At 41.3% G+C, this 24,839-nt stretch overlaps 1 protein-coding gene across 1 annotated transcript in view; it reads left to right on the forward strand.

Moving 5' to 3' along the window:
- The window catches only part of PARP12 (poly(ADP-ribose) polymerase family member 12), a 39,002-nt gene that overhangs the window by 7,854 nt on the left and 6,309 nt on the right, over positions 1 to 24,839 (forward strand). The window contains exons 4-8 of the mRNA XM_025433890.3: positions 1,463 to 1,564; positions 9,096 to 9,219; positions 12,885 to 13,080; positions 16,855 to 16,996; positions 19,938 to 20,034. Coding sequence (XP_025289675.1) covers positions 1,463 to 1,564; positions 9,096 to 9,219; positions 12,885 to 13,080; positions 16,855 to 16,996; positions 19,938 to 20,034 — 661 coding nt within the window. The remainder of the gene's footprint in view (positions 1 to 1,462; positions 1,565 to 9,095; positions 9,220 to 12,884; positions 13,081 to 16,854; positions 16,997 to 19,937; positions 20,035 to 24,839) is intronic.

Genomic DNA, 24,839 nt, shown 5'->3' on the forward strand with positions numbered 1-24,839 from the left:
GAACAAGCAAGATATTGTAGACAAATACCAATTGATGTTTACTATAAATGCATTCCTGACAGATCTGATCTGCAGTGAACAAAGTCTGTTTTAATTTCAGGTCTGTTCTTGACATGAATAAATGGAATCTTGTCTGTTCTTGACATGAATAAATGGAATCTTTTAGACCCTATAAATATCTTTGTTCACTGCTCATCTCTAGCACCTAGCCAGTGCCTGGCCCACACTCAGACATTTATTTGTTGAGTGATCGAGCATGCTAGGATACTTTATTTATTTATTTATTTTTTAAAGGAATGTCAGGTTTAATGACAAGCAGATGGGGGAGTTTTAAGCAGAGATTGCTTCTTAAATAAGCATTTCTTCACTTATTATGTGGGAAATTAATAATGTAGTCCATTGGAGAGGTTATGACACATTGGTGTCCTTTGGATTTCACAGTATTGGCTGTTGGCTGGCCATTCTGGTTATCCACTCATTCATTTAACAAATTTATATGCTTGCCACGTGCTAGCCACTGGCCTGGGCCCTGGTTATATATTGGAGACTAGGACATAGTCCGCCCCCACCCCCACCACCCCGGAATGCACAATCAAACCATTTGTTAGCTGTAGGATTTTAATAGATGTTTAATAGAGGTTATCTAGAATTTTTAATAGACTACTTCCTAAAATATCAGATGAGTGCTAGGACTACCAGCAAACAAACAACACTGTAATCTTACTTGATTTTTATATTTAAAAATAGTCTTTGCCATATATGTTTTTTCTTTACATTATCTTCAGTTATTTTAGGTTAATTTCTTTCAATAGTAGGAAGCTAGGTGTAGACAGGTTTTGCTTTAAATAGATCTTTAATAACAGTGTAAATTGGATTATGGCCCTAGAAAGGGAGGGAAGGATACCTGCCCTTGGGGGTAATCTCAGAGGCCCCCAAGTTGTGGGTTTTGAGGCCCACCCTGTGAGTGTCTGGGGAGCCTATAAAAACTAAAAGGAAAGTGAATAACAAAATAACTGGTGATACTGAATAAGGAGGGTTTGTGAGTGAGTTTTATGTGTTTGTATGGTGGAGGGGCAATGGTAAATGTAATTGTTAGGTAACATCTGATTGAAGCACTACTAGTAAAGATAAACTTTGAAATCACCTCTGTGCCTGTTATATATTAAAATTCTTATAATTCATCTAAAGTTACTTAAGGAGGTTTCATTTTAAGGTTGGTTGCACAGCCAGAGCTGAGGAAAAAAAGAGCCCCTCCATGGCAAGCAGCTGCATGGTGTTGGGCTCCCTGGCTCCTCCCTAAAAAACAGAGGGTCCACTTACATAATGGGGTAATTTCATCCTGAATGTCATAGGATTTTGTGAGATTGCCTTGCCCACTTTTCTCTCCTTGTATCTTGAACTACTCTGACTCTATCAGAAGCTTTGATGGATGCTGATACCTCTTTGTGGTGTTTCTTCATAGAAAGAAGAGATAGTTCAGGTTCTGTGTCCCCAAACACTGCTAACCAAGAGGAGAGTGATGAGATCTGCTTATACCATATCCGGAAAAGTTGTAGCTTTCAAGGTAAGTTCGAGGAATCCCCTTCATCCACTTGTAGGTGGGACAGCTGCTTCTTGTTTTAAGAGTTCTGCCCTGAGGTCATGCCTGAAGGTCCTCTCCCCCATCCAGAGAGGGTTGAGGCCTTCTTAATTGTGAGCTGGGGTGGCACTTTTGCCAAACAGTTCTGAAGCAATTTTGTTGGGGAGTTGAGGATGGTAGGAATTGAATTAATGGAAATTAGACCATAGATGAGTTTTTGGGAACATAACTGGTTCATGCAGCAAGTGTCAAGTGTTGACCCTTGATCAGCCTAGCATGAGGTCACAGATTTGCACAGATGCCCCATTTAGTGGTGACAAATGTGAGCATCCCTCATAAAGGGTGGTTGTAGACTTAGAAATGCCCCAAGAAGCCAGAAGGCCCTCCCTGAGAAAGAGATGCCTGTGTGTGCTCTTGGGGAACAAGAACTTAAGGTGGGGAAGAAGAACTTAAGAACCTCTTGGGGATTTCCATGGTCCCTCTTTTTATCACAAGTAACAATTCTTTTATGTACATGTGTGTCTGTATTTTCACTAAACCTTTGTTTTCTTCTTACTGTTATCCTGGGCTTTGACTGAAGAAAGCTTCCTTCTCAAATTTGATGACTTTTAGAAAAACAACCACCAAACTTCTTGTTTCGTTTTCAGTCTTTAAAAGCCACCCAAGCAATTCAGGACTACTTTCACTTTGTAAAAGAATCCAATAATACAGAATAAAGTCTGAAGTCCTCCTTCAGCCTTCCCCAAAGGTAAACACATGCCGTGTGGTCATGGTGCTTGTTTTGCATATTTTTCAACAGATGGGAATATGTGATAGGTATTCCTTAGTGTGCTTCCTTTACTTAACATTGTGTTTTGGAGTTTTTTTTCCACCATAGTATGTGTAAGTCCACCTTGTTTTTAAAAAACAACTGTAGTGTCCAGTTAGAGTGATACTCCACTGAGCACCTGAGTACTCAAGTGTATTTCTATAGCTCGGTTCCTGAAAATGGAATGCCAGTTCAAGCATATATATGTGTCATATATACATGTATGCTTTTTAAAGCCAACATTATTGAGCTATAATTTACACACAGTGATATTTTAAATATTTAACATTTTTAAGTATACGCTGAGTTCTGATAATAACACCTTAGATATGGTAGCTTCCTAATTCTCAAAGTGTCCCTATGTCCCAATACCATTCATCTTCACCCCCTAATTTCCTGACCCCATGCAGTCCCTGATCTCCTTTTTGTCACTGTAGATTTGCACTCTCTAGAATTTCATGTAAATGGAAACATACAGCATGCATTCTTCTGTCCCTGTCTTCACTCAGCATGCCTTTGTGATTTGTCCAGGTTGGCAAATCAGTAGTTAGCTCTTTTTTTTATTGCTGAATAGTATTGTGTTGCATGGATTGACTACAATTTGTTTATCCATTATGTGATGGGTTTTAAGTTTTTAGCTTTTACAAATAGAGTCTTTATACCTATGTACAAGTTTTCTTGCGGATATCTGTTTTCACTTGAGTAAAGACCTAGATGTGGAATTAGTGGAATGTGTAAGTATGTGTTTAACTTTATAAGAAATGGCCACTGTCTTCCAAAGTGGGTATACCTTCCCACTGGCAATGTCTGAGAGTTCATTGCTCTGTGTTCTTGTTAACACTTGGTATTGTCAGTCTTTTAAACTTTGGCAAAAAAAAAAAAAAAAAAAAAAAAAAAAAAAAAAAAAAAAATAAACTTTGGCTATTGTAATTAATGAGTAGTGATATCTCATGGTGGTTTTAATTTACATTTATTTTATGAAAATGATATTTAATTTTTTTCATGTACTTACTGGCCATTTGTGTATCTTCTGTGAAATATCTGTTTAAGTTTTCTGCTAGTTTTTTATATGACAGTTTGAGGTATTAAGTATAATTCGTATACAATTCACCCATTTAATAATTTTTAGTTTAGTTACAGAATTGTGCAGCTATTATCAAGTCAGTCACCCCCAAAGATATGCTGTGCCCATTAGCAGACTCCACCCATTCTCCCCCTCTTCCCCAGGGCACCTACAGGTTTACATTCTGTATCTATGGATTTGCTTGGATGTTCATGTAAACGGAATCACAATACGTGGTGTTTTGTACTATTTTGCCCATTTATTAATTAGATTGTTTGATCTCTCATTACTGAGGGTTTTGAGTATTATTTATACAATTCATTGTCAGATACAGGTATTGACAGTCTGTCTCTTTCATGTTCATTTTCTTTATGGTGTCTTGAGGAATAAATTACACTATTGATGATTGTTTTAGTATCTTTTTCTTTTGTAGTTTGTTTCTTGTGTCTGAAAAATCTTTACCCCTTCCAAGCCTCTAAAAGTGGCTCTATGCTTTTTTTTTTCCTTAGAAGTTTTATAGGTTTCACTTTTATGTTTAGGTCTAACTGTTACTTGAGCTGTTTACCCTAATAATTATTCCTTGGATATTGATTCTTCTGTGTGAGTTAGCTTCCATTTTTCCTCATGTGTTGGGTGACTCTTGGTGGTCTTCTTGAGAATCCTGGTGTCTGCTGGTCATGCAGATTCTGACCCAGGCTTAATGGAGAAGAGGCAGCATGTTTTGTTTGGTGGTATAGGCTGCTGGCATGTATCCTTGGAGTGGGGTGGGGGCTTTCATGGCTCTCTTACATGCTTCTCTCTCCAGCACATCTGTCCACACTCCTGTGTTCCTTGGGGAAAATAGCAAGGTTGTGGGGCACAAGCAGGGCATGGAGGGAGTGCCTGTTCTAGTGGGTGGGTCTGAATTACTCTCATTGGGACTGACCAGGTGTCTTTCTTGCTTTTTGTTACATGTAACTCTGAGTTTGTTAAGGACCCCTCAATACTTCCCACTTCCAGAAGGTCCACTTCTATGTATTTTACATGTGTTTTTCTGTCTTTAACTCAGTTTGATTCTGTGTGCTTCATATTTTAGGGACTCTCCAATAATTCTAATTATTTTCAATCGATTGAAATTGATAGAATAAATCCATAGGATAGATCAATAGATGAAATCAGTGGAATCAATAATCTTTTGATGGCACTATTTATTGTTTTTTCAGCATTTTTAGATGTGTTCTTCTCTCCAGCCTGTCATTTCAAGTGATGTGGGGAGGAAAGGGATGTGGATGTAGTATTTTTGTCTCTGAAATTAATTTGGTTTTTGCAACTCACCTTCCAGAAAGCCTAGATTCTAGGAAGGAGGGAAAGGAAATTGAGAAAGGGGATAAGAGGATCAGGAAAGGCAGAGAAGTGGCCTCATCATCTGGGACTCTGCTCTCGCCAGCCACCATGGCTCTGGTGGCCTGCATTGCACCCTCTTTTATTGGGCGCCTTCTGGCTGGTGAGTGATATGGGCTCCACATTGAGCTCACATTAAGAACTGGAGCCCCCCCCCAAAAAAAAAACTGGAGCCCCCAGTTCTTGACTACAGTGCCTTCCCTTGGCCCCTGTGTCCTTCCCAAGGAAGTGTTAGCCTGGAAGGCAATGGGTGGTATACTTTCTCTGATGGGGGCCTTCTAAGGGGAGAGTCTTTCTTCAGCCTGTCCAGGACTCACCTGAGCTAGGGTCTATAGGTGCAGTGACTGAACACTGACATTAATCCTGATCATTCCCTTAGTGCCCTTCAGGGAGGGAACAGGAAATCTAATCTGGTTGTGACCTCTGGACCATATCTGTAGCCTTATCTTTCCAGGTTGGACGCTTCATTATCATTCTATTTTATATACCCTGGTAGAGTCCAAGAGGTGTGGCTTGGTGTGAGCCATCCATGCTCTAACTCTGGATAAGTTCAGTCCCAAGAGTGGCTGAACCCAGCCTTCGTGAACTTGGGGATTTTTGTTGTTGTTGTTGTTTGGAGTCTCTCTTATTCCCTGAATCATCTTGGCTGAGTGTTCTTTTTTTTTTTATTTTATTTAAATTCAATTTGCCAACATATAGTATAACACCCAGTGCTCATTTCATCATGTGGCCTCTTTAATGCCCATCATCCAGTTACCCTATTCCCCCACTGACCTCCCCTTCTGCAACCCTTTGTTTCCTAGAGTCAGGAGTCTCTCATGGTATGCCTTTCTCTCTAAATTTTTGCCACTCACTTTCCTTGCTTCCCTTATGGTCCCTTTCACTGTTTCTTAAATTCCGCATATGAGTGAAACCATATGATAATTGTCTTTCTCTGATACACCTATTTCACTCAGCCTAATACCCTCCAGTTCTGTCCATGTCAGTGTAAATTGTAGGTATTCATCCTTTCTGATAGCTGAGTAATATTCCATTGTATATGTATGCCACATCTTCTTTATTGATTCATCTGATGAAGGACATTATGGCTCCTTCCATAGTTTGGCTGTCGTGGACATTGCTGCTATAAACATGTGGGGTGCAGGTGTCCTGTTGTTTCACTACATCTGTATCTTTGGGGTAAATACCCAGTAGTGCAATTGCTGGATAATAGGGTAGCTCTAATTTAACTTCTTGAGGAACCTTCACACTATCTTCCAGATTGGCTGCACCAGCTTGCATTCCCACCAACAGTGCAAGAGGGTTCCCCTTTCTCCATACCCTCACCAACATTTGTTTCGTGTCTTGTTAATTTTAGCCATTTTCATTGGTGTGAGGTGGTATCTCATTGTAGTTTTGACTTAATTTCCCTGATGGCAAGTAATGTGGAACATTTTTTAATATGCTTGGCCATGTGTAGGTCGTCTTTGGAGAAATGTCTGTTCATGTCTTCTGCCCATTTCTTGACTGGATTATTTGTTTCTGGTGTGTTGAGTTTGTTAAGTTCTTTATAGATCTTGGATACTAACCCTTTATCATATATGTCATTTGCAAATATCTTTTCCCATTATGTAGTTTTGTTGACTGTTTCCTTTGCTGTGCAGAACTTTTTATCTTGATGAAGTCCCAGTACTTTATTGCGTTTGTTTCCTTGCCTTTATAGATGTATCTTGCAAGAAGTTGCTGTGGTCAAGTTCAGAAGGGTTGTTGCCTGTGTTCTCTAGGATTTTGATGGATTCTTGTCTCACATTTAGATATTTGAACCATTTTGAGTTTATCTTTGTGTATGGTGTAAGAGAATGGTCTGGTTTTGTTCTTCTGCATGTGGCTGCCCAATTTTCCCAGCACCATTTATTAAAGAGATTGTCTTTTTTTCTGTTGGATAGTCTTTCCTGCTTTGTCGAAAATGAGTTGACCATAGAGCTGAGGGTCCATTTCTGGGTTCTCTATTCTGTTCCATTGATCTGTGTGTCTGTTATTGTGCCAGTACCATACTGTCTGGATGATCCCAGCTTTGTAATACAGCTTGAAGTCAGGCATTGTGATGCCCCTAGTTTAGTTTTTCTTTTTCAACATTCATCTGGCTATTCACGGTCTTTTCTGGTTCCATACAAATCTTAGGATTATTTGTTCCAACCCTGTGAAGAAAGTCCATGGTATTTTGATAGGGATTGCATTAAATGTAAATTGCTCTGGGTAGCATAGACATTTTAATAACATTTATTATTAAACACTTAACAGTATTTATTCCTCCAATCCATGAACTTGGAATGTTTTTCCATCTCTTTGTGTCTTCCTCAATTTCTTCCATAAGTGTTATGTAGTTATTGAGTACAGACCCTTTAACCTCTTTGGTTAGGTTTATTCCTAGGTATCTTATGCTTTTGAGTACAATTGTAAATGGGATTGCTTCCTTAATTTCTCTTTCTTCAGTCTCATTGTTAGTGTAGAGAATTGCAACTGATTTCTATGCATTGATTTTGTATCCTTTGGCTGGGTGTTCTTGTCTGCTCTGCCTAGTCTCAGGCTTGGCCTTTGACAAGCCCAGGCAACCTGCCCACCTTCCTCCATGGTCCAAGGTAGAATCTATGGAAAAGAAATGGCATTGAGATGTGCCTGAAAGGCTGCATATAATTTTATTACTATTTATTTATTTATGCATGCATGCATGCATGCATGCATGCAAGGTCAGGGGAGGGCCAAAGGGAGAGAATCTTTCAAGCCAGCTCTCTGTGGAACCCCACTGGGCTCAATCCCATGACCCCAAGATCATGACCTGAGCTGAAATCAGGGGTCAGATGCTTAACCGACTGAGCCACCCAGATGCCCCTACATACAACCTCAGAAAATTTTAATTTTTTCAAGTGTCAAATTAGCCACTTCATTGTCATTGTTTTGAAAGATGAATTAAAGAAGCACAAAGGACAACCAGTAAGAAATGTCTCCCTCATACCTCTTTTTTCTAGCACCCATCTTCCCCCACCCCCAGAAACAATCATTGTTACTAGTTCCTTGATTGTCCTTCCATGAAGATGTTATACATGTATATATTTCATGTATATATACAAGTATATATTTCTGGTGGGTTTCCTTCTTACATAGGTGCACTATGCACACTATTTTGTATCTTTTTTCACTTACGTAGACATTTATTTTTTTGGGTGTTCTTGTGGTTCAAAATTCAAAAGACATAGAAAACAACAGAAATATTTCCTCATAACTTTGTCCCTGGTGACCCACTTCCTCTCTTCAAGGAATAATATGTGTGTATATATGTGCTCAGTCAGAGTAGCTCTAATTTTCTTCTTCTTCTTTTTTTCTTCTTCTTCTTTCTTTCTTCTTTCTTCTTTCTTTCTTCTTTCTTCTTTTCCACAAATAGAGGCATTCTGCACCTTGTTGTCTGTCTTTTTACCTAATAGCATATACCTTAAAAGTGGGTCTATTTCAGGGTGCAGAGAGCTTCCTCTTGCTTTTTTTTCCAGTCTGCCTTTCCTCTCTGGAGTTTGTACCAGAACCTCGTATAAGATACTGAGAGGTAGAGAGAAAAGTGAGGGGCTGGCATGAGCCAAGGCAAGGCTGGCAGGATGTGTGAGGAGTGACAGAGGTGCTAGGGAGCACAAGGAAGATGTAGGGGGAGCAACTGACAGGGAACTGGAGGGTGGGGCCATTCTGTGTATTTTGGCAGGGGCAGGGCAGTGTGTATAAACACCTCTAGGGATGTGGGGTTGTGCTGAGGTGGTGAGTATGTTAGCCAGAAGATAAAAATGGGCTAGAACTATGCTCCTGACTTACCTGTGGTCAGATGTGTCAGGGTTTGTATGGGTTTCTAGTAGAGATGAATCTGCCTCTGTTTTTGGTATGACCACCACTTGTCCACATGCTGCATGCCCAGCAATAATCAGGAGGCAGTCGGATGACTGCCTCCTGATTGGCCTTTACACGATCAGCTTTTGTACTCATGAGATGAAACTCACACATAATGTAACCTACCAATATATGTTTTTAAAAATTGATGTAATGTCCTGTTAAAGGGGAGATACAAAAGTGTGTATAATAAGACACATGGTATTTCAATATTTACATGTTCAAGATGATTGCCCTAAAAATGACTTCTCCACAGATCTCTAGAGTGTTCCCACGTCAGTGGGCAGCACCACACTCATTGAGAACCACAGAACTAGGTCATGCTATGTAAGGTGTCTTATTTCCTTATATTCTTATTTTAGATAAGTGCAATAAAGTTCATTTCCATTTACCATATCGATGGCAGTTCTTGGACAGAGGCAAGTGGAAGGATTTGGATAAAATGGAGCTTATTGAAGAGGCATATAGTGATCCCAGAAAAGACAGGTATGAAATATATCACTTGTGTCTGCTGTGTGTCAGGGCTTTTGTGTGTAGTGTGGGGAGTTTGGACACAACAGAGTTGAGGTTTGATCACACACACACACACACACACACACACGCCAGTAAACAGCCTGGTCTGGAGGTGAAAGCTCTAGGCTGGAGATTGGAAGTGAGTGTTGATACTCTGGTTTGATGCCTCTATTTTCCCACCTTTCTCTCCTTTAGGGAGGAGCTATGGGGAAAGGCAATGGTGGTACCATGTAAGTTTTGAGTTATTTGCTGCTGGCATTGATCATGTACATATATCTACATTGATTACTGCAGAAAAGCGAGAGGCAGTCATTTGTGAAATTTTAGCTTTTACATGAGAAGTCCTGAGTTGACCTTCTGTTTATTGTTCGGCCTTTAACTTTTCAATTTTTCTAAGTGTGTCCCACTATTTTCACTTAGTCATATTAAATTGGCAAGTCCTGGGAAGCCTTAGTTTCAAATACTTCTCATATTATGGATTGAACTTGCTAAAATATGTTGCCAAGAAGAAAATTTAAGCCTACTTTTTTAAGTGGAAAAAATAAATTTGTGCTTAGAGTGCAATTTTGCACAAATCGCTACTGCTAAAGTATGTGAAACAAATTGTTCCCCTTTGGAAGATGAATTGGCTCACATATTCCCCTATCTCTCTTTTTCTGAGGCAGAATTTACACACAGGGAAGTGCACAGATAGTAATTGTATAGTTCACTGAGTCTTGACAAATGCATGCACTCACGTAGTGGACGTTCTTATCCAAATAGAGATCATCTTCATCACCCCAGAAAGTCCCCTCCTGTCCCCTTCCCATCAGTGCCCACTCCATGGGCTACCATTGGTCTGACATCTGTCACCACAGATTAATCTCGCTTGTTGAACCCCATCTAAATGGAGCCATATACTCTCTACCACCACATCTAGTGCCTTCTGCTCAGCACACTGTTCTCAGGACTCTGTCAAGTTGTGCTGATATCCTGGCACATGTGTGTGGGCTTCTCTAGGCCAGGTGTTCAGGGATGAGACTGCCAGAAGATAGGCTGGGGCCATCCTCAGCTCTGCCAGGTAATGCTCAATTGTTTTCCAAAATGATGGTTGCCTGCTTTCCACCACCATTCACAGTCTGTGGTGACAATCTCCCTAATGTTGGTCTTATTTGCCGTCTGAACTTTTCCCAGCCTGGGGATGTAAAGTGGTAGCTCTACATGCATATCTTTGGGTCCTAATGAGGTAAGATGTCTCCTCACATGTTTATGGGCCATTTGTGCTTCCTTTAAAATGTCTGTCCTTATAGTTTGATTGTTCTTTTGAGGTAAAGGTTGGGTGTTTAGTTATGGGAATTTTTTTTTTAAAGATTTTATTTATTCATGAGAGACACAGAGAGAGAGAAGCAGAGACATAGGCAGAGGGAGAAGCGGGCTTCTTGCAGGGAGCCTGATGCGGGACTCCATCCCCAGATCCCAGGATCACACCCTGAGCCAAAGGCAGACGGTCAACCGCTGAGCCACCCAGGCATCCCTAGTTTTAGGAATTCTTTAAATTTCTGGATATTAAATGTGCATTGAAAATAAACTCTTCCTGCCAACTTATGGTATATTTTAATATAGAGAAGTATTTATCCATCTTTCCCTTTATGGTTTTATAATTTTTGAGTCCTCAGAAAGCCTTTCTTATCCCAAGACTGTTGGGAAATTTTTCTGAATTTTCTTTAAAAAGTCTTAACGTTTTAAGCACTGTGTTTCATCTTTCACTGCAGGTCACGTGAAGTATGGGTCCCGTTTCATTCTTATGCAGATGAATTAACCAGTTTTACCAAAACTACTTTTTAAATACATGTTTATTTAAAAAAATGTTTATTTAAAAAAATTTTAAATTGTGGTAATGCATACATAACATAAAATTTGCCATCTTACCCATTTTTAAGGGTACATTTCTGTGGCATTAAGCACATTTTACATTGTTGTGTGGCTGTCCCCACCACTCGTTACAAGTGATTATTTTTAAATCCATCAAAATGGAGCCAAATTTGGCAAAATGTTGCCACCTTTTATAGCTTATTTTGAGACTTATTTGACTTATTTGAGTCTTATTTTGAGACTTATTTTGATTTGTGCCAAATATCGCTTGTTTAAGTAGGCCATCCCTCCTCCACCTACTTCTAGTGCCACTCGAGACATGTGCTGAGTTAGCAAACACATCCAAGTGTGTTCCTGGCCTCTTCTCTTTCATTGGTTTGTCTGTCACTGCCACACTGTCACCTGGTGGAGCTTTATTGTAAGTGTTGGCCTCTGGTGAGGCATACCCCTATTTTGTCTGTCTTTGAACTGCCTGAGCCCTTGGTAGTTTGTTCCTCTTTAGAAATTTTTATATCTCACTGGCTTATCTCCATTGTGATTTTTGAAATTAGAATTGAATGGACTCTTGTCAGTCCTGGGAGAACTGACATCATAGTGATGCTCAGACTGTGTCTTCATATACATAATAGCATCTAATTTATTTAAATTTTTAAAAATATCTTTTAGTAGTTCTGTAATTTCTCCATTAAGATCTTGATGTCTTTTGCTAGAGAAATCCTTTTTCCCCCCACTTATATTTAGATATAATTGACACACAATTCTGTAGAAGTTTAAGGTGTGCCGCATAGTGACTTGACTACGTATACATTGCAAAATGACTAGCACAGTAAATTTAGCTAACCTCTCTCACTTCATACAGTTAAAAAAAACATTTTTTTCTTCTATGATGAGACCTTTGAGAATTTATTCTCTTAGCAAAGTTTAAATATGCTATAAAACATTGTTAACTATAGTTGTCATGTTTATACCCCCAGTAAAAGAAATTTGTTTTCTCTCTGCTGATACATAGAAACGCAGTTGACTTTTGTCAACAGTTGTATTCTGCAACTTTGCTAAAATATCTTAACTCAGAAGACTCTACTGATAATTCATTTGAATTTCCTGTATAGTTATCTATATATTCTACTTATCTAGAAATTAATATCTGTGGGTAGCATTTTAATTTTTTTTATTCTTGTTTGTTTTTATTCATTTTACTTCTTGTTACCGTGACTAGGACCTCCCATGCCATGCTGAATAGAAGTAGTGATAGCTGGAATATTATCTTTTTTTCCTTTTCCCCTTGATTTTAGGAGTAATTATTAAGTGTTTCACTTTAAGCATGAGTGAATGTTTGGAATATTTGGCCTTTTTTTTTTTTTAAAGATTTTATTTATTAGCACAAGCAGGGGGAGGGGCAGAAGGAGAGGGAGAAGCAGACTCCCTGCTTAATGGGGAATCCAGTGTGGGGCTCGATCCTGGAACTCTAGGATCACACCCTGAGCTGAAGGCAGACGCTCAACCACCGAGTCAACCAGGGGTCCCACCTTCTGTATTTCTAATATTCTCCTTTTTTTCTTGATTCATCTTACAGAGGTTTATTAATTTTATTAATATTTTTCTTGTTTTAGTAAGAACCAGCTTGTCCTCTCCTCCTCCCACTTGGAAGCTTTTTTTTTTTTTTTTTCTTAAGGAGTGTCACATTTATATTCACATCCTCCAGCTGAGCATCTACAAGACTACAGGTGGAACCTGAGTATTGACTTGGCAGGTGGAGATTTCAGTTTACCTCTCATGTTCTTCTGCAGGATCCTGTGTGCTGAGTCAGCCAGCAACTTTCACTTTGATTGTCTAGACTTTGACTCCATGATGTTCGGCGCTGCCCCAGCCCGCCGCCTCTCCACAGCCTCCTCAGTTACTAAACCTCCACACTTCATCCTCACCACTGACTGGGTTTGGTACTGGACCGACGAGTTTGGCTCTTGGCAGGAATATGGAAAACAAGTAAGTGTCACAGAAAGAGGGCAAATGTTTTCTGCTAAGGGTCCATGATGGAGGAGCCATTCCAGACATGAGCACAAGGGTTGTTCTGGAGAGTCCTTGATAGAGCCAAAGATCCCCAGGTCCCACTGTGACTCATTTGCTTTAGGGAAATTAGGGCAAAACTAACTACTAACTATTAACTTGTTTCTTTGTATGAGGTTGTGTCTTTGAATGATTAGGTATCTTGCTGGCTCCATGAGAACTAAATTACTATACATTACAGTGAGATGACATTTCTTCATTGGTTTTATTAAATGGAGTAGAAAGATGCTTCTCTTACTGTTGAATAGGTAACTCCAGACCAAGTGCCTGTGTGTGCAGGAGAGTTTGTGTAGCTGCATAATAAACTTTAAGACTTTCTGAAGCTGGCTTTTCTGCCTTCTGTGTAGCAGCAAGTCCACAGAACATGGGCCAGTGTAAGAAAATGGATTTATTTCAGGTATTGATTTGGAATCTGAATCTAATAACTGCTGCTGTCAATAATTTGATGATGCTGGATCAGATTAAAGGGAGCCCCTTGATCTGTAGAGGTATCGGGAGGTCACCATGTCTATAGGGACAGCTTTCCCAATTGAAAACTGGGATATGTGGTCTGATAGACATTGTAAGAGGCTATATTAAAGCTTTGGTTTCTTACCCTTTTTTTTTTTTTTAAATATTTTATTTATTTATTCATGATAGTCACACAGAGAGAGACAGAGAGGCAGAGACACAGGCAGAGGGAGAAGCAGGCTCCATGCACCGGGAGCCCGATATGGGATTCGATCCCGGGTCTCCAGGATCACGCCCCGGGCCAAAGGCAGGCGCCAAACCGCTGCGCCACCTGGGGATCCCTGGTTTCTTACTCTTATCTGCACCTGGAATTTCTTTTTCTCTGGGAACACTGTAATTAGAGCTGCATGAGAGCAGAGAGTTTTGTCTCTTGTGTCACCGATGTGCCCCTGTATGGAGGACAGTGCCTGCGCCTAGCAGGTCCTCAGAGCATAGACTGGCTGGCTGAAGAACAGAGTAATAGCTGCCCTCTGGTTGATTGGACGTGGTCATTCTCAGCAGGGGCCTCACTTCCGCTCTCATCTGCTTCCCCTCCGTGTCCTCCATGGCTAGCCTTTTCTCATTAGCTGTTCTGTCTGTCTTCTTTCCCACCCATCTCCCCCTCTTGAGCATCCTAGGGCTTCTTCCACTTTCCTTGCCATGTGGATTTGTTCAAGGAGACTCCCTGGCGTTGCTCTTGGTTTGATCAGAAGCAGGAGAGGAGAGGCCATGCCTGGTATTGAGCAGGAGTGAATGTGGGGCTGATTATGCTCTGTGAATGGGGCTTACCTGGTGACATCATGAAGGAACCCATGGCAGGCGAGAAGCACTTAGCAAATGTGATGACCTCTCATGTTTTGTTTTCTGATTTGTCCCACTTCTTGGGGAGATGAGTGGGATGACACTTATAGACCCTATAGTCAACTTATGCAAAAGTATGCTTCCCTAGGTGACTTTGCAAAACTGGATTGTCACAGTTTTAGAAGGTGGGGTCCTTTCTCCACCAAACACCCACACTTAGGGCTTTTCCTTTTTCTTGTCTAGGCTGCTACTACTTGCAGTATAGTCAGAGTGTATAACCTCATTTAGAAGAGTGAAAATCTCTGGGAATGACCTGTATTTGGGTATCATTGATGCACCACTTGATGGTGGAGTGCAGGTGCACATGTGTGGTCTCATTTGGTACCATCGACTGGATCTTCTCCTAGGGTGGCCTGTCCATTCTATCTCCTCTTTTCCCACACACTTCTGGTGTCACCCCATATTTGGATTTATCTCTTAGTTTTCTGCTAATTGCCAGTTTAGGACCATGTTCTTTTGATTCAGGGAAGCTAGATTCTTTCCTGTCTGAGCTCAGAATGTACAGCCCAGTTTTAGGTCCAGATTGCCTCTGCCCTATATTAATTTCCTAAGGCTGCCATAACAAAGTACCACAAACTAGGTGGCTTGAAACAACAGTGATTTATTGCCTTACAATTGGATGCAAATCGAAGTCAAGGTGTCAGCAAGGCCACATTCCCTTTGAAATCTGTTAGGAATCCTACTTGCCTCATCCTAGCTTCTGGTGGCCTCGCTGGCGTGTAGGTGCTTCAGTCTAGTCTCTGCCTTGTCATCACCTGGCCTTCTCCCTGTGTCTGCCTTCACGTGGCTGTTCTCTCATAAGGACATGGGTTTTGTGGATGAGGGGTCCATCCTACTCTGGTATGATCACATCTTAACTAATTACATTTGCAGTGACCCTTTTCCTAAATAAGGTCAAGTTTTGAGGTACTAGGATCAAGATCTCAACTTATCTTTTTAGGCAAAGGGGGTGGCACAGCTCAGTCTGTAACCTAAGGTATTACTGTTCTCAGCCACTGAATTTTCCTGTGTTAAACTTGACATCCCTGAGGTATTGGGCTCCAGGATACCTTAACCCTGACCTGTATCCTCTTTGAACCATCCACAACAGGCTTCTTATGTCGATTGGCCTTTTGCATTTTTTTCCCTTTCCTGTGATCTTCTTTGCCTTGATCTAAAACCTCTACAACTGCCCTCACACTTTTGTACCTGAACAACACATCCATCTCTACTTGAAAGGTAAGACCCCTGTGTATTCCTCCACTAGCCAGACCCAAATCTGCCAATCTGCCATCATTGTTACTTGTTTATCTAGTCACTTCTCATAGAGTGCCTGCAGGAGGTGGGATCCTGCCGGGCATAGCCCCCACTGTGCTGTATACCCTGGTGAAGGGTCAAGGGCCCAGGTGTCAAATCTTGTGGCATTTCCAGCCTTTGTGCACTCCCTTCTCACCTGGCTGTCTTGCTCCTCCTCCATCTCTTTCATGGGCTGATGCTTTCTACTTCCCTTCATGAATGTTGGGGTGTCCCAGGGTCCAGCCCATGCCCCCATTCTTCTGATGTTAGCAGCCACCTTAAGTGATCTTTAAGTCTCTGTTTCCAGACTAGATTCCTCTTCGAAGTTCAGACTGGTCTATCTAGATACCCGCCTGGTATTTCTGTGGCATCTTTGCTTTTTGTTCTAGGCACAGTGCTATGTACTCTTATATCATGATAGGGGTATGATGTAAGTTTGTTACTGTTCCTATTACCATTCTGTTGAGATCTTGAGGTTCAGAGAGGTTAAAATAACTTACCATGGTTGTAGAGGAGCCAGAATTCAAACTCAGTCCGTCCTGAAATCTTAGATGTTCTATAGGTAATTGGAGAGAAGGTGTGGGATCAAAATGGGCAATTCAGAAATAGAAGAGCTCTCCACGGGCCCAGGAAAAGGACACAGAGGAGGCCTAAGCTCTGAAGGATGGTGGGTACAAGAATGGATAGGGAAGAGGCAGCTGTGTCAGGCCATCCCTCCATGCGGATTGGAGAATTCAGTGTTGGCATTTACCTTCATTCGAATGATTGTGTCATCCATTATGAATAATTTGAATGCTCTCTCTTCTTTTGCTACCATCTGGCTAGCCGGACCTGCATTTACTATTTTCCTGGGCAGCTTTTAGGAGACATTCGTGTTGGCTTCTATTTCATGCCTCCCTCTCCTGCCACACCCCTGCTCCCTGGCTCTTCTCACTCACTCCCCAGCCTCCCCCCAAACATGGATATCCACCATGGGCATGTCTGCAGTGTGGTGTGGATCGCACCTGGCAGCTTTCTTCATCGTTGTAGGTTCCTGCCTTCACGAAGTATCTGGCTTTTCCCTCACAGGGCATGGAGCACCCTGTGACTGCCGTCAACAGCAGTGATTTGGAGAAGGCCTACCTGGCGTACTGTGCACCAGGCTCTGACGCCCAGGCAGCCATTCTGAAGTTCCAGGCTGGAAAGCACAAATACGAGTTAGACTTCAAAGGTACTTCCTGACACACTGCCCTCACCGAGCAGGACTTGGCCATCTCTTGGCTCTGTCTTTTCTGCCTTCACCCTGTAGAAGCTCCATGTACACATTGAGGGCCAGGATGGAAAAGGACAGGATGATCCCTGCTCCTGAAGAGCTGCTCACCTGGAAAGGGAGACAAACTAAACAGATGATGCCAGCTCAGTGGGATAAAAGAGAAACTGCCCAGGGAGGGGGTTGGTGAGGAGACAGGAGCCTGAGGAGGGTTGGGGGAACAGGTGGGGTCTGCATGTGTGCGGTGGTGGTGGTCCTGTGGGCCATCGATGAGTCCCTGTGGTCCTAGGTTAACCTCAGTCCCTGACCAGTGTCATAACTGTTCTGTGCACCCCGCCTCATCCCCCCAGCATGGTGGCTCCACATCAACTTCTCAGTCAGCACCTGTGGCTTAGGTGGGCTACAGATTGAATGCGTGCTAGACACACACTTTCATTAAAAGTTGCTAGAAGCAGATTACCTGTGCTTGTGGTGTCCTGATACTGGACTTTAAGTGACTTGTCCTGGTTGCCTTTGCAGACAGAAACAGGCCCCATAACCTTTGGGTTCAGTTCATCTAAGAGACTGATTTGGGAGGATTTTTTTTTTAAGTTTTAGTTTTTTCTGTGGCTTCTCTTAAGCAATTTCCTCATGGATATATCAGTCTAGCTCTCTTTAACTCTGAATCCTTCTGAATGTTCAGAACCTTTTGAGGGAATTCACTGGGCATTCCTTAGTAATAGTAAATATGGTTTACTATTTTCTCTATTTTTTGGGACCTTCTTCTATGTGGAGGGCAGAAAACTGTATGTGGTGAATTATCCTAAAACCACTTTACCTGCCTGCTATGGTTTTGGAGTGCTGATCATCTTGCTGAAGGTGGAATCTCTGCCGCCTCAATGTGCCCTTACAGAGTACTTAAAAGTTTCTTCTGCTCTGCAGTGAGACCTGCCTACCTACCTTTAGCATCTGCTCAGGAACACTAGCCGTAGGTCAGGTGGTTTGTAGTCCACAGTGTGATAGGTACAAGTGCATGCAAGGGGACAGCAAGTGACGTGAGGGTCAAGTCTATACACCTAGCACCAATCTGACTGCTGTTGGCAACTGTTTGAAATACTTCTTTTAAGTATCTGGAAAATATCAAAACCAGAATTGTCAGACGCAAGCTTTATCATTCTCAACCTCTAGGCCCCATCCTCAGGGGACATAACAGAGAAACAGAATAAGAGTGGGAGAGAGCAACGTGCGTGCCGTTTTCTGCAAACTGCAAGAAAAAGTGTGTTCACCCCACACTGACCCGGGACCACGTGGATAGGCACAGTTCTTTTTGTTGGTAGTGGATAATAGCAGTCACAGAAGTAGTTTGAGGTGAGTTAGCTTCCTGTCTCACTGTGTGAGGTGTAGTGAAAGCAAATCCAAGCAGACACAGCAAATTTGCCAGACACATTTATGAACCAAATATTAGGAAACAAGTACAGTTAAGAAACACAACAGGTGAAATGGTTGGTTCTGTAGGATTGAGGAAGACTTGGTGCTATCATTTGAGAGACCTTTGTCACAAGCATTGCTCAAAGCCACTGCCAATGCCAAGATTCCAGAGGCAGAACTCTGACATCTGTTAGCTGGCATCAGATGGGCGGAATCCCCAAGGTCAAGGTTGTTTAGGGACTTAGCCTAATGTGTCTCTGGTAAGGGTAAATTAAGGAAAAGGTCTCACTTTTTCCTGTCCACAGAAGGCTAGGGAGTGGGTCTTACATTTATTTAGCCAATTTGCATATCCTGAAGTTTTACCAGTGAAAGCCCATTTAAGTTCATCATGATGTCACTCAAGAGGCCAGTAAAAACCCCTTGTAAGTATACTAATTATTGATGGGAGTTGAGTGGTGGACCACAGTAGGGCTTTGTAGCCATGTATGTCTGGTGTGTGGGCTCCTAATCAGAATGTGGGGGGACCTCTGGGAGTCCCGATCTTGATGACCATCTGGGCTACAGCATGAGGGACACACACCTAGATGATCACACAGTGTGAGCTGAAATGCAGTAGCATAAGTTACAGACATATACAAATTAATATTAAAATGTTTTATAAATGAAAGAAACTGGTTTTTACTCTCCGTACAGAAAGATAGGGTTTTCCTGGTGACTAGGGACACATAATCTCGCTCACAGGAATTTGTGATTTTTCAACTCGAGGGTCAGTGTCCCCTCCACCTTAAGGATGAACCTGAGGATCTTGGGGGGTGGGCATGGGGCAAGAATTTTTTTTAAAGATTTTATTTATTCATGAGAGACTCAGAGTGAAAGAGAGAGAGGCAGAGACACAGGCAGAAGGAGAAGCAGGCTCCATACAGGGAGCCTGATGTGGGACTCGATCCTGGGTCTCCAGGATCACAACCTGGGCCGAAGGCAGTGCTAAACCGCTGAGCCACCCAGGTTGCCCCAAGAATTTTGTTTATTAAAGATGGTACAGGTTTAAAAGGATTGAGAAATAATGCCACGGAGTCAGTTTAGTCAAATTTCAAAAAGTCATAAGAGTAAAATTATATTAACTCTAAATCCCACTGACTCAAGATGTAATTTGGTCTCAGGCTGAGCTGAAGCTTTTTCATATCCAAGTTGGGAAAAATTGCTAAGCAAAATAATAGTTTAAACAAGATTGGAAGGAACAATTTAAAGGTACTCATGTATAATTGATATGTCAATTACTCATCATTCATGGGTTCATTAAATTCAGTCTCCTAAGGATACCTATTTTCTTTGTGAATATTTGAAATGTGAAAATTGCTTTATTTTTTTTTAACAGACTGAATATAGGCTTTACACATTTTCCAACCATTTAGTTTGTGTTTATGAAACAGTGCTATCCCATGTGTGTATATACATTTGGTGTTTTTGTTGTTTGTTTGTTTGTTTGTTTCTCCAGTGTTCGTTCAGAAAAACCTGGTCTATGGTACGGTCAGAAAGGTTTGCCGGAGACCCAAGTATGTGTCTCCTCAGGAGGTGAAGGTGAAGCAAGCCTGGTAAGTGGCATGTGTATTAGATGGGGTGTGCTCTGCTGCAGGTACAGAAAACCTCCTCAGACTGGCTAATGCAGTAAGAGGGTTTGTTGGCTTGTGTCTGAGTGTACCAGTGCTCTGTCTCCAAGTGCCCAGCCCCGCACCAGGTACTTTCAGACTTTCCTTCACTGAATACCATAGTGCTGATGCTAATATCGGTGTTTCAGAAAAGGTCTGAGAATTCATGAACCTGGAACATCAGGGTACACTTAGCACATTTCAGAGACAGAGTATTAGTACGGATTATAAGATGATAAATACAATGCAGGTTTTAATTAATAAAGCATTAAAGTGCCAAACTAAATGCAACATAAAATAAAGGGTAAAAAAAAAAAACAAAGATGCTGAAAAAAAATTGCATAATTAGATTTTAAAAAAAGAATGATTTATTTTGAGAGAGAATGTGCATGTGGTGGGGGGAGAGGCAGAGGGAGAGAATCTCAAGTAGACTCCATGCTCAGCACAGAGTCTGATGTGGGGCTCCATCCTACCACCCTGAGATCATAACCTGATCTGAAATCAAGAGTGGGACTCTTAGCTGACTGAGCCACCCATGCATGCTCCATATAATTAGATATTTTAGCTGTTAAGTGTGCCAGTGATGTTACAGAGTCATAAAGGTATTCTTGTGTAGACTTTTCCAGAAACCAAAAAAGTTCTTCCTGACTTTAGACTAATTTAGAGAATGGTTAGGAAATAATAATCTCACTCCTCATATTTTCTCTCTGTTTCCGTCTTCAAGTGATTATATCTTTTGTTTAATAACATGGAAGGGATATTTTCAGTAACTCTTTGGGTTTTGTTATTGGTAGTGAGCTGCGATCTTGACTTCTAACAAAGCACGTTACTCTTTGCTCTCCACTTGTGTCATGTATGAATGCCAGTTCTTTTTTTTTTTTTTTTTTTGAATGCCAGTTCTGATGCCGAGTCACCTGTAGCTGTTTGACTACAGTCCTCTATATTCCATGAGTTGGGAAAGGCTTGGGGCCAGAGCATTATCTTCGTAGCTAGAAGGCTTGAGATACACAATTATAAGGCTGCTTATTGTGATCTGCAAGCCAGTCGAGGCTGAAGCTGGCTCAGCAGTTTGTATTTTCAGTTGAATAGTTGAATCATAGACTTGAGTCTTTGAAAATGTTGAAGTGATAGGAAAATAATGGAATTATACCAGTAAAAACCATGTATTTCAGTACTTGAATATCACGGTATGCCACAAACCCAAATATAGATTCTGCAGGTGTCAAGCGGCCAGCTTCATCCTCAAGGTGGATTCCCTGTGGCTGCCAAAAGCCGCTAGGGGAGCGCCTGGCCTTGTAAGCCTTTTTTTTTAAGAGCAGGAGAGGGCCCTCCTGCAGCTGATGGGGCATATTTATGAGCTTTGCTCTGATCAGACCCCTTCTGAACCAGTAGTTTTAGGCTGGATGCCGATGTGCCGAGATTGGAGTGGAGGAAGGGTCCTTTTCTCCATCTGCATGGCCCTCCCAGAGGTCCCCCACATTCTACTGGGGGAGAATGGCCTGCATGGCAAGAGGTACCACAGCACCAGTTACAGTTGGATGTGTCACAGCCTAAGCTGGGACTTCAGACCATGTTGACAGCCAGCTATGGCTTCTGTTAGCTAGAGAAATCAGGCTCATTGCCATTTCACAGCAAACTGATAGCTTCTCTGCTGGTTCTTCTGGGGTCTCACAGATGGACATTAGTGGTTGTATTTGTAGAGCATGATCATTTAAAGAAGAATTTGATAGGAGCTAGACGGAAAAGGTATGATCAGTCCAAGGAGAGGATATACTTGGTAGTCAGTATGCTCCTCCCTCTAGCCTCCAGCATTTCCACAGTGAATAGTTATTTGCATATATTTCTGATTTATCTGTATTATGTTTCTTTTGGAAAAAATGAGCAAACGCATAAATATAAAAGTGTTTTCTGATTTCCTTTTTCTTGCACTAAAGGTAGCATTTTATCTGTACTATTCTTTTCCACTTAGAAATAATTATTCCCTTTTAGTACATTGAAATCTTCTGAAATCTGTCTCATGGCTCTCCATCATCTGTACATACCCTAGTTTATTTAATTTGTCCACTTTGAAGGGATGCTTTGCATTGTTTTAGATCTTTTGTTGTTACAATGGTAATGCCACAGTGGATGATCTGGTGTATGAGCTGTTTCATATTCATGGAGGTTAAAGTTCTAGAAGGTAAATGCAAGTTCCTTTTAATGGGGTTGAACTATTATGCACTTTGCCTCAGGATGCTTGAGGTACCTGTTTCTCTCGGCCTTGCCAACAGGTGAATCATCGATCTCTTGGACTTTTGCTATTCTCATGAGTGGCAAAGGGTGTTTCAGTCTATTTTAATTTGCTTTCTCTTACAAGTGAGGTTTAATATTTTTCCTAAGTGTAACAGCCTTTTGCCTTTCTTTTTCCTTGGACAGTTTGTCTTTTTGTTCAATTTTCTGTCAGCCTTTTTATTTTCTTAAATGTTAAGAGCCTTTTATCTACTAGGGAGATGAGCACTCAGTTTCTTTCTTTTTTTTTTTAAGATTTATTTATTTATATATTCATGAGAGAGACAGAGAGAAGCAGAGACACAGGCAGAGGGAGAAGTAGGCTCCACGAAGGGAGCTCAATGCGGGACTCGATCCTGGGACCCCAGGATTACGCCCTGGCTCAAAGGCAGGCACTAAGCTGTGAGCCACCCAGGGATCCCCGAGCACTCAGTTTCTTATAACAAATCACAAACCTTTTCTCTTAGTTTGTTAGTTCTCAGCTTTGTTTATAAAGTGTGTTACCCACAGAATTGCTTATTTTTTAGTGAAATGTATCTATCCCTTCTGCATATTGCTTCTGGATTTACAGTTTAGTTAACTGTGACTACTTCTACTTCTGGAAGTTATTTTTGATTCTTTCCCTACCAGAGTCTACCTTAGATACAGTGTGGAAAAATCTGTTTGTCTCCTTTCTGAGACTGGATGTCTTTTATTATGACTGTAACATAGTCTTCAGGGAGGGCCACAGACACCGCACATCAGAAATGAAAGTGATCATTTTGGTCAAATTCAGAGTAAGATATGACTGATTCAGGATCCTCCCCACTGCATACCCTGAGAATCACAGAGTCAATGTAGTGAGGTTTGTGGCTCTTCTGATAACCCATGTGACAGCAGCCATGTAACTCTAGCAAGCAAGTCCACTGGGGACTCTGAGTGAGCGTGGGTCACTTTCAGAAACAACTTCTCTGTTTACACAAATGACAGGATCCCTAAATATGATCTCCACATTCCCACATTCCAGAGTTCTTTTTTTTACATTCCAGAGTTCTAATATGAGAATTTGATGTAGAGTTTGAAATGGCATTTGTATATCAGCTTTCTGGTTTTAGTTCCTTACTGTCCTTGTATCCTCCAAAAACAATGTTTTATTCATGTGATTGGATCTTATTTTTTCTTTTCTTCCCACTTTATGAAGATATTTTCAGTCATTTCATTTTTCCCCCTTCTACTAGTTTGGAAGTTACAAACTAGGGCAGCCCAGGTGGCTCAGCAGTTTAGTGCCACCTTCAGCCCAGGGCATGATCTTGGAGACCCAGGATTGAGTCCCATGTCAGGCTCCCTGCATGGAGTCTGCTTGTGTCTCTGCCTCTCTCTCTCTCTCTTGAATAAATAAATAAAATTTTTAAAAAAGAAAGGAAGTTACAAATTATATTACCTTTTATTTTAAAGGTCATACTAGAAATTATAACGTGTTTTTAGGTATGAGTTGATCAGTGTCTTTGTCTTCTCATCAGCTGGTAGAAGGGCTTTCATATGCCTTATTCCATTAATTTCCTCTCTTGTTTTTAAACTTCATGAGGTACTGTTACTTTATACTAGGAATGTTGCATTAGATTCACTCGCATTTTACTACTTTGTCTTTTCACATTTTCTTAGATGGAGGTCTGTTGGAAAACTATTTTTGTTTGCCTGAGTATATCTTTACTTTGCTCTCAATCTCAGAAGATATTTTCACTGGCTATAGGATAGCATCTTGTGTTGTGGTTATTTTCTCCTAGAACATTCCACTGTCCCCTGGTTTCCATTGCTGCTTTCACAAAATCAGCTGTTAGTCTAACTGGAGCTTTTCCAGAATCCCTCTTGTCTTCTTTAGCTGCCTTTCAGATTGTGTCAGTCTTGCTGCTAGACACTTTTATTAACCTGGTGTGGGTGGGCATGTGCTTTTATTTATCCTGTTGGAGATTCTTGGGACTTCTTAGACCTTTGTGTCACTCTGAGAGTCTCCTTTGTTCTCTTTAAAATGGCCTCCAGCCTTTCCTCTCTCCTCTTTTTGGAGCTTTGGTTGTGTTCTGACTAGATCTTGGCCTTCTCTATCTCTCCTTTGTGTCCCAGCTTCTCCTCCACATTTACTGTCTCCTCCCTGCTGGGACCACATTCTGGATAACCACACTTGCTGTCTAGTTCGGCTCACTCCTCTGTCCTCAGGTGGTCTCCCCTGCTTGCACAAATGTCTTTGGAACCTCTACTAGCAAGGACTGTATCTTTCACTTCTGGAAGTTCTTCCTGATTCTTTTCCAAACTCTCCACATCTTTTTATAGCTCAGTTTCTTGCATATATTTTTAAAGTTTGTGTTTTACGTCTTCAAACACGGAAAGAATAATTGTTGTGCTATAATCTGCCTTGTAATTTCAGCATCTTAAGTCTTCATGGTCTGTTTCTGGCTGATTCTTGCTTGTGGGGCCTTGATTAGTTATTTTTAAACTGTGCTGTTTTTCTA

Source organism: Canis lupus, chromosome 16 (assembly GCF_003254725.2).
Source record: "Canis lupus dingo isolate Sandy chromosome 16, ASM325472v2, whole genome shotgun sequence".
Lineage (NCBI taxonomy): Eukaryota > Metazoa > Chordata > Mammalia > Carnivora > Canidae > Canis > Canis lupus.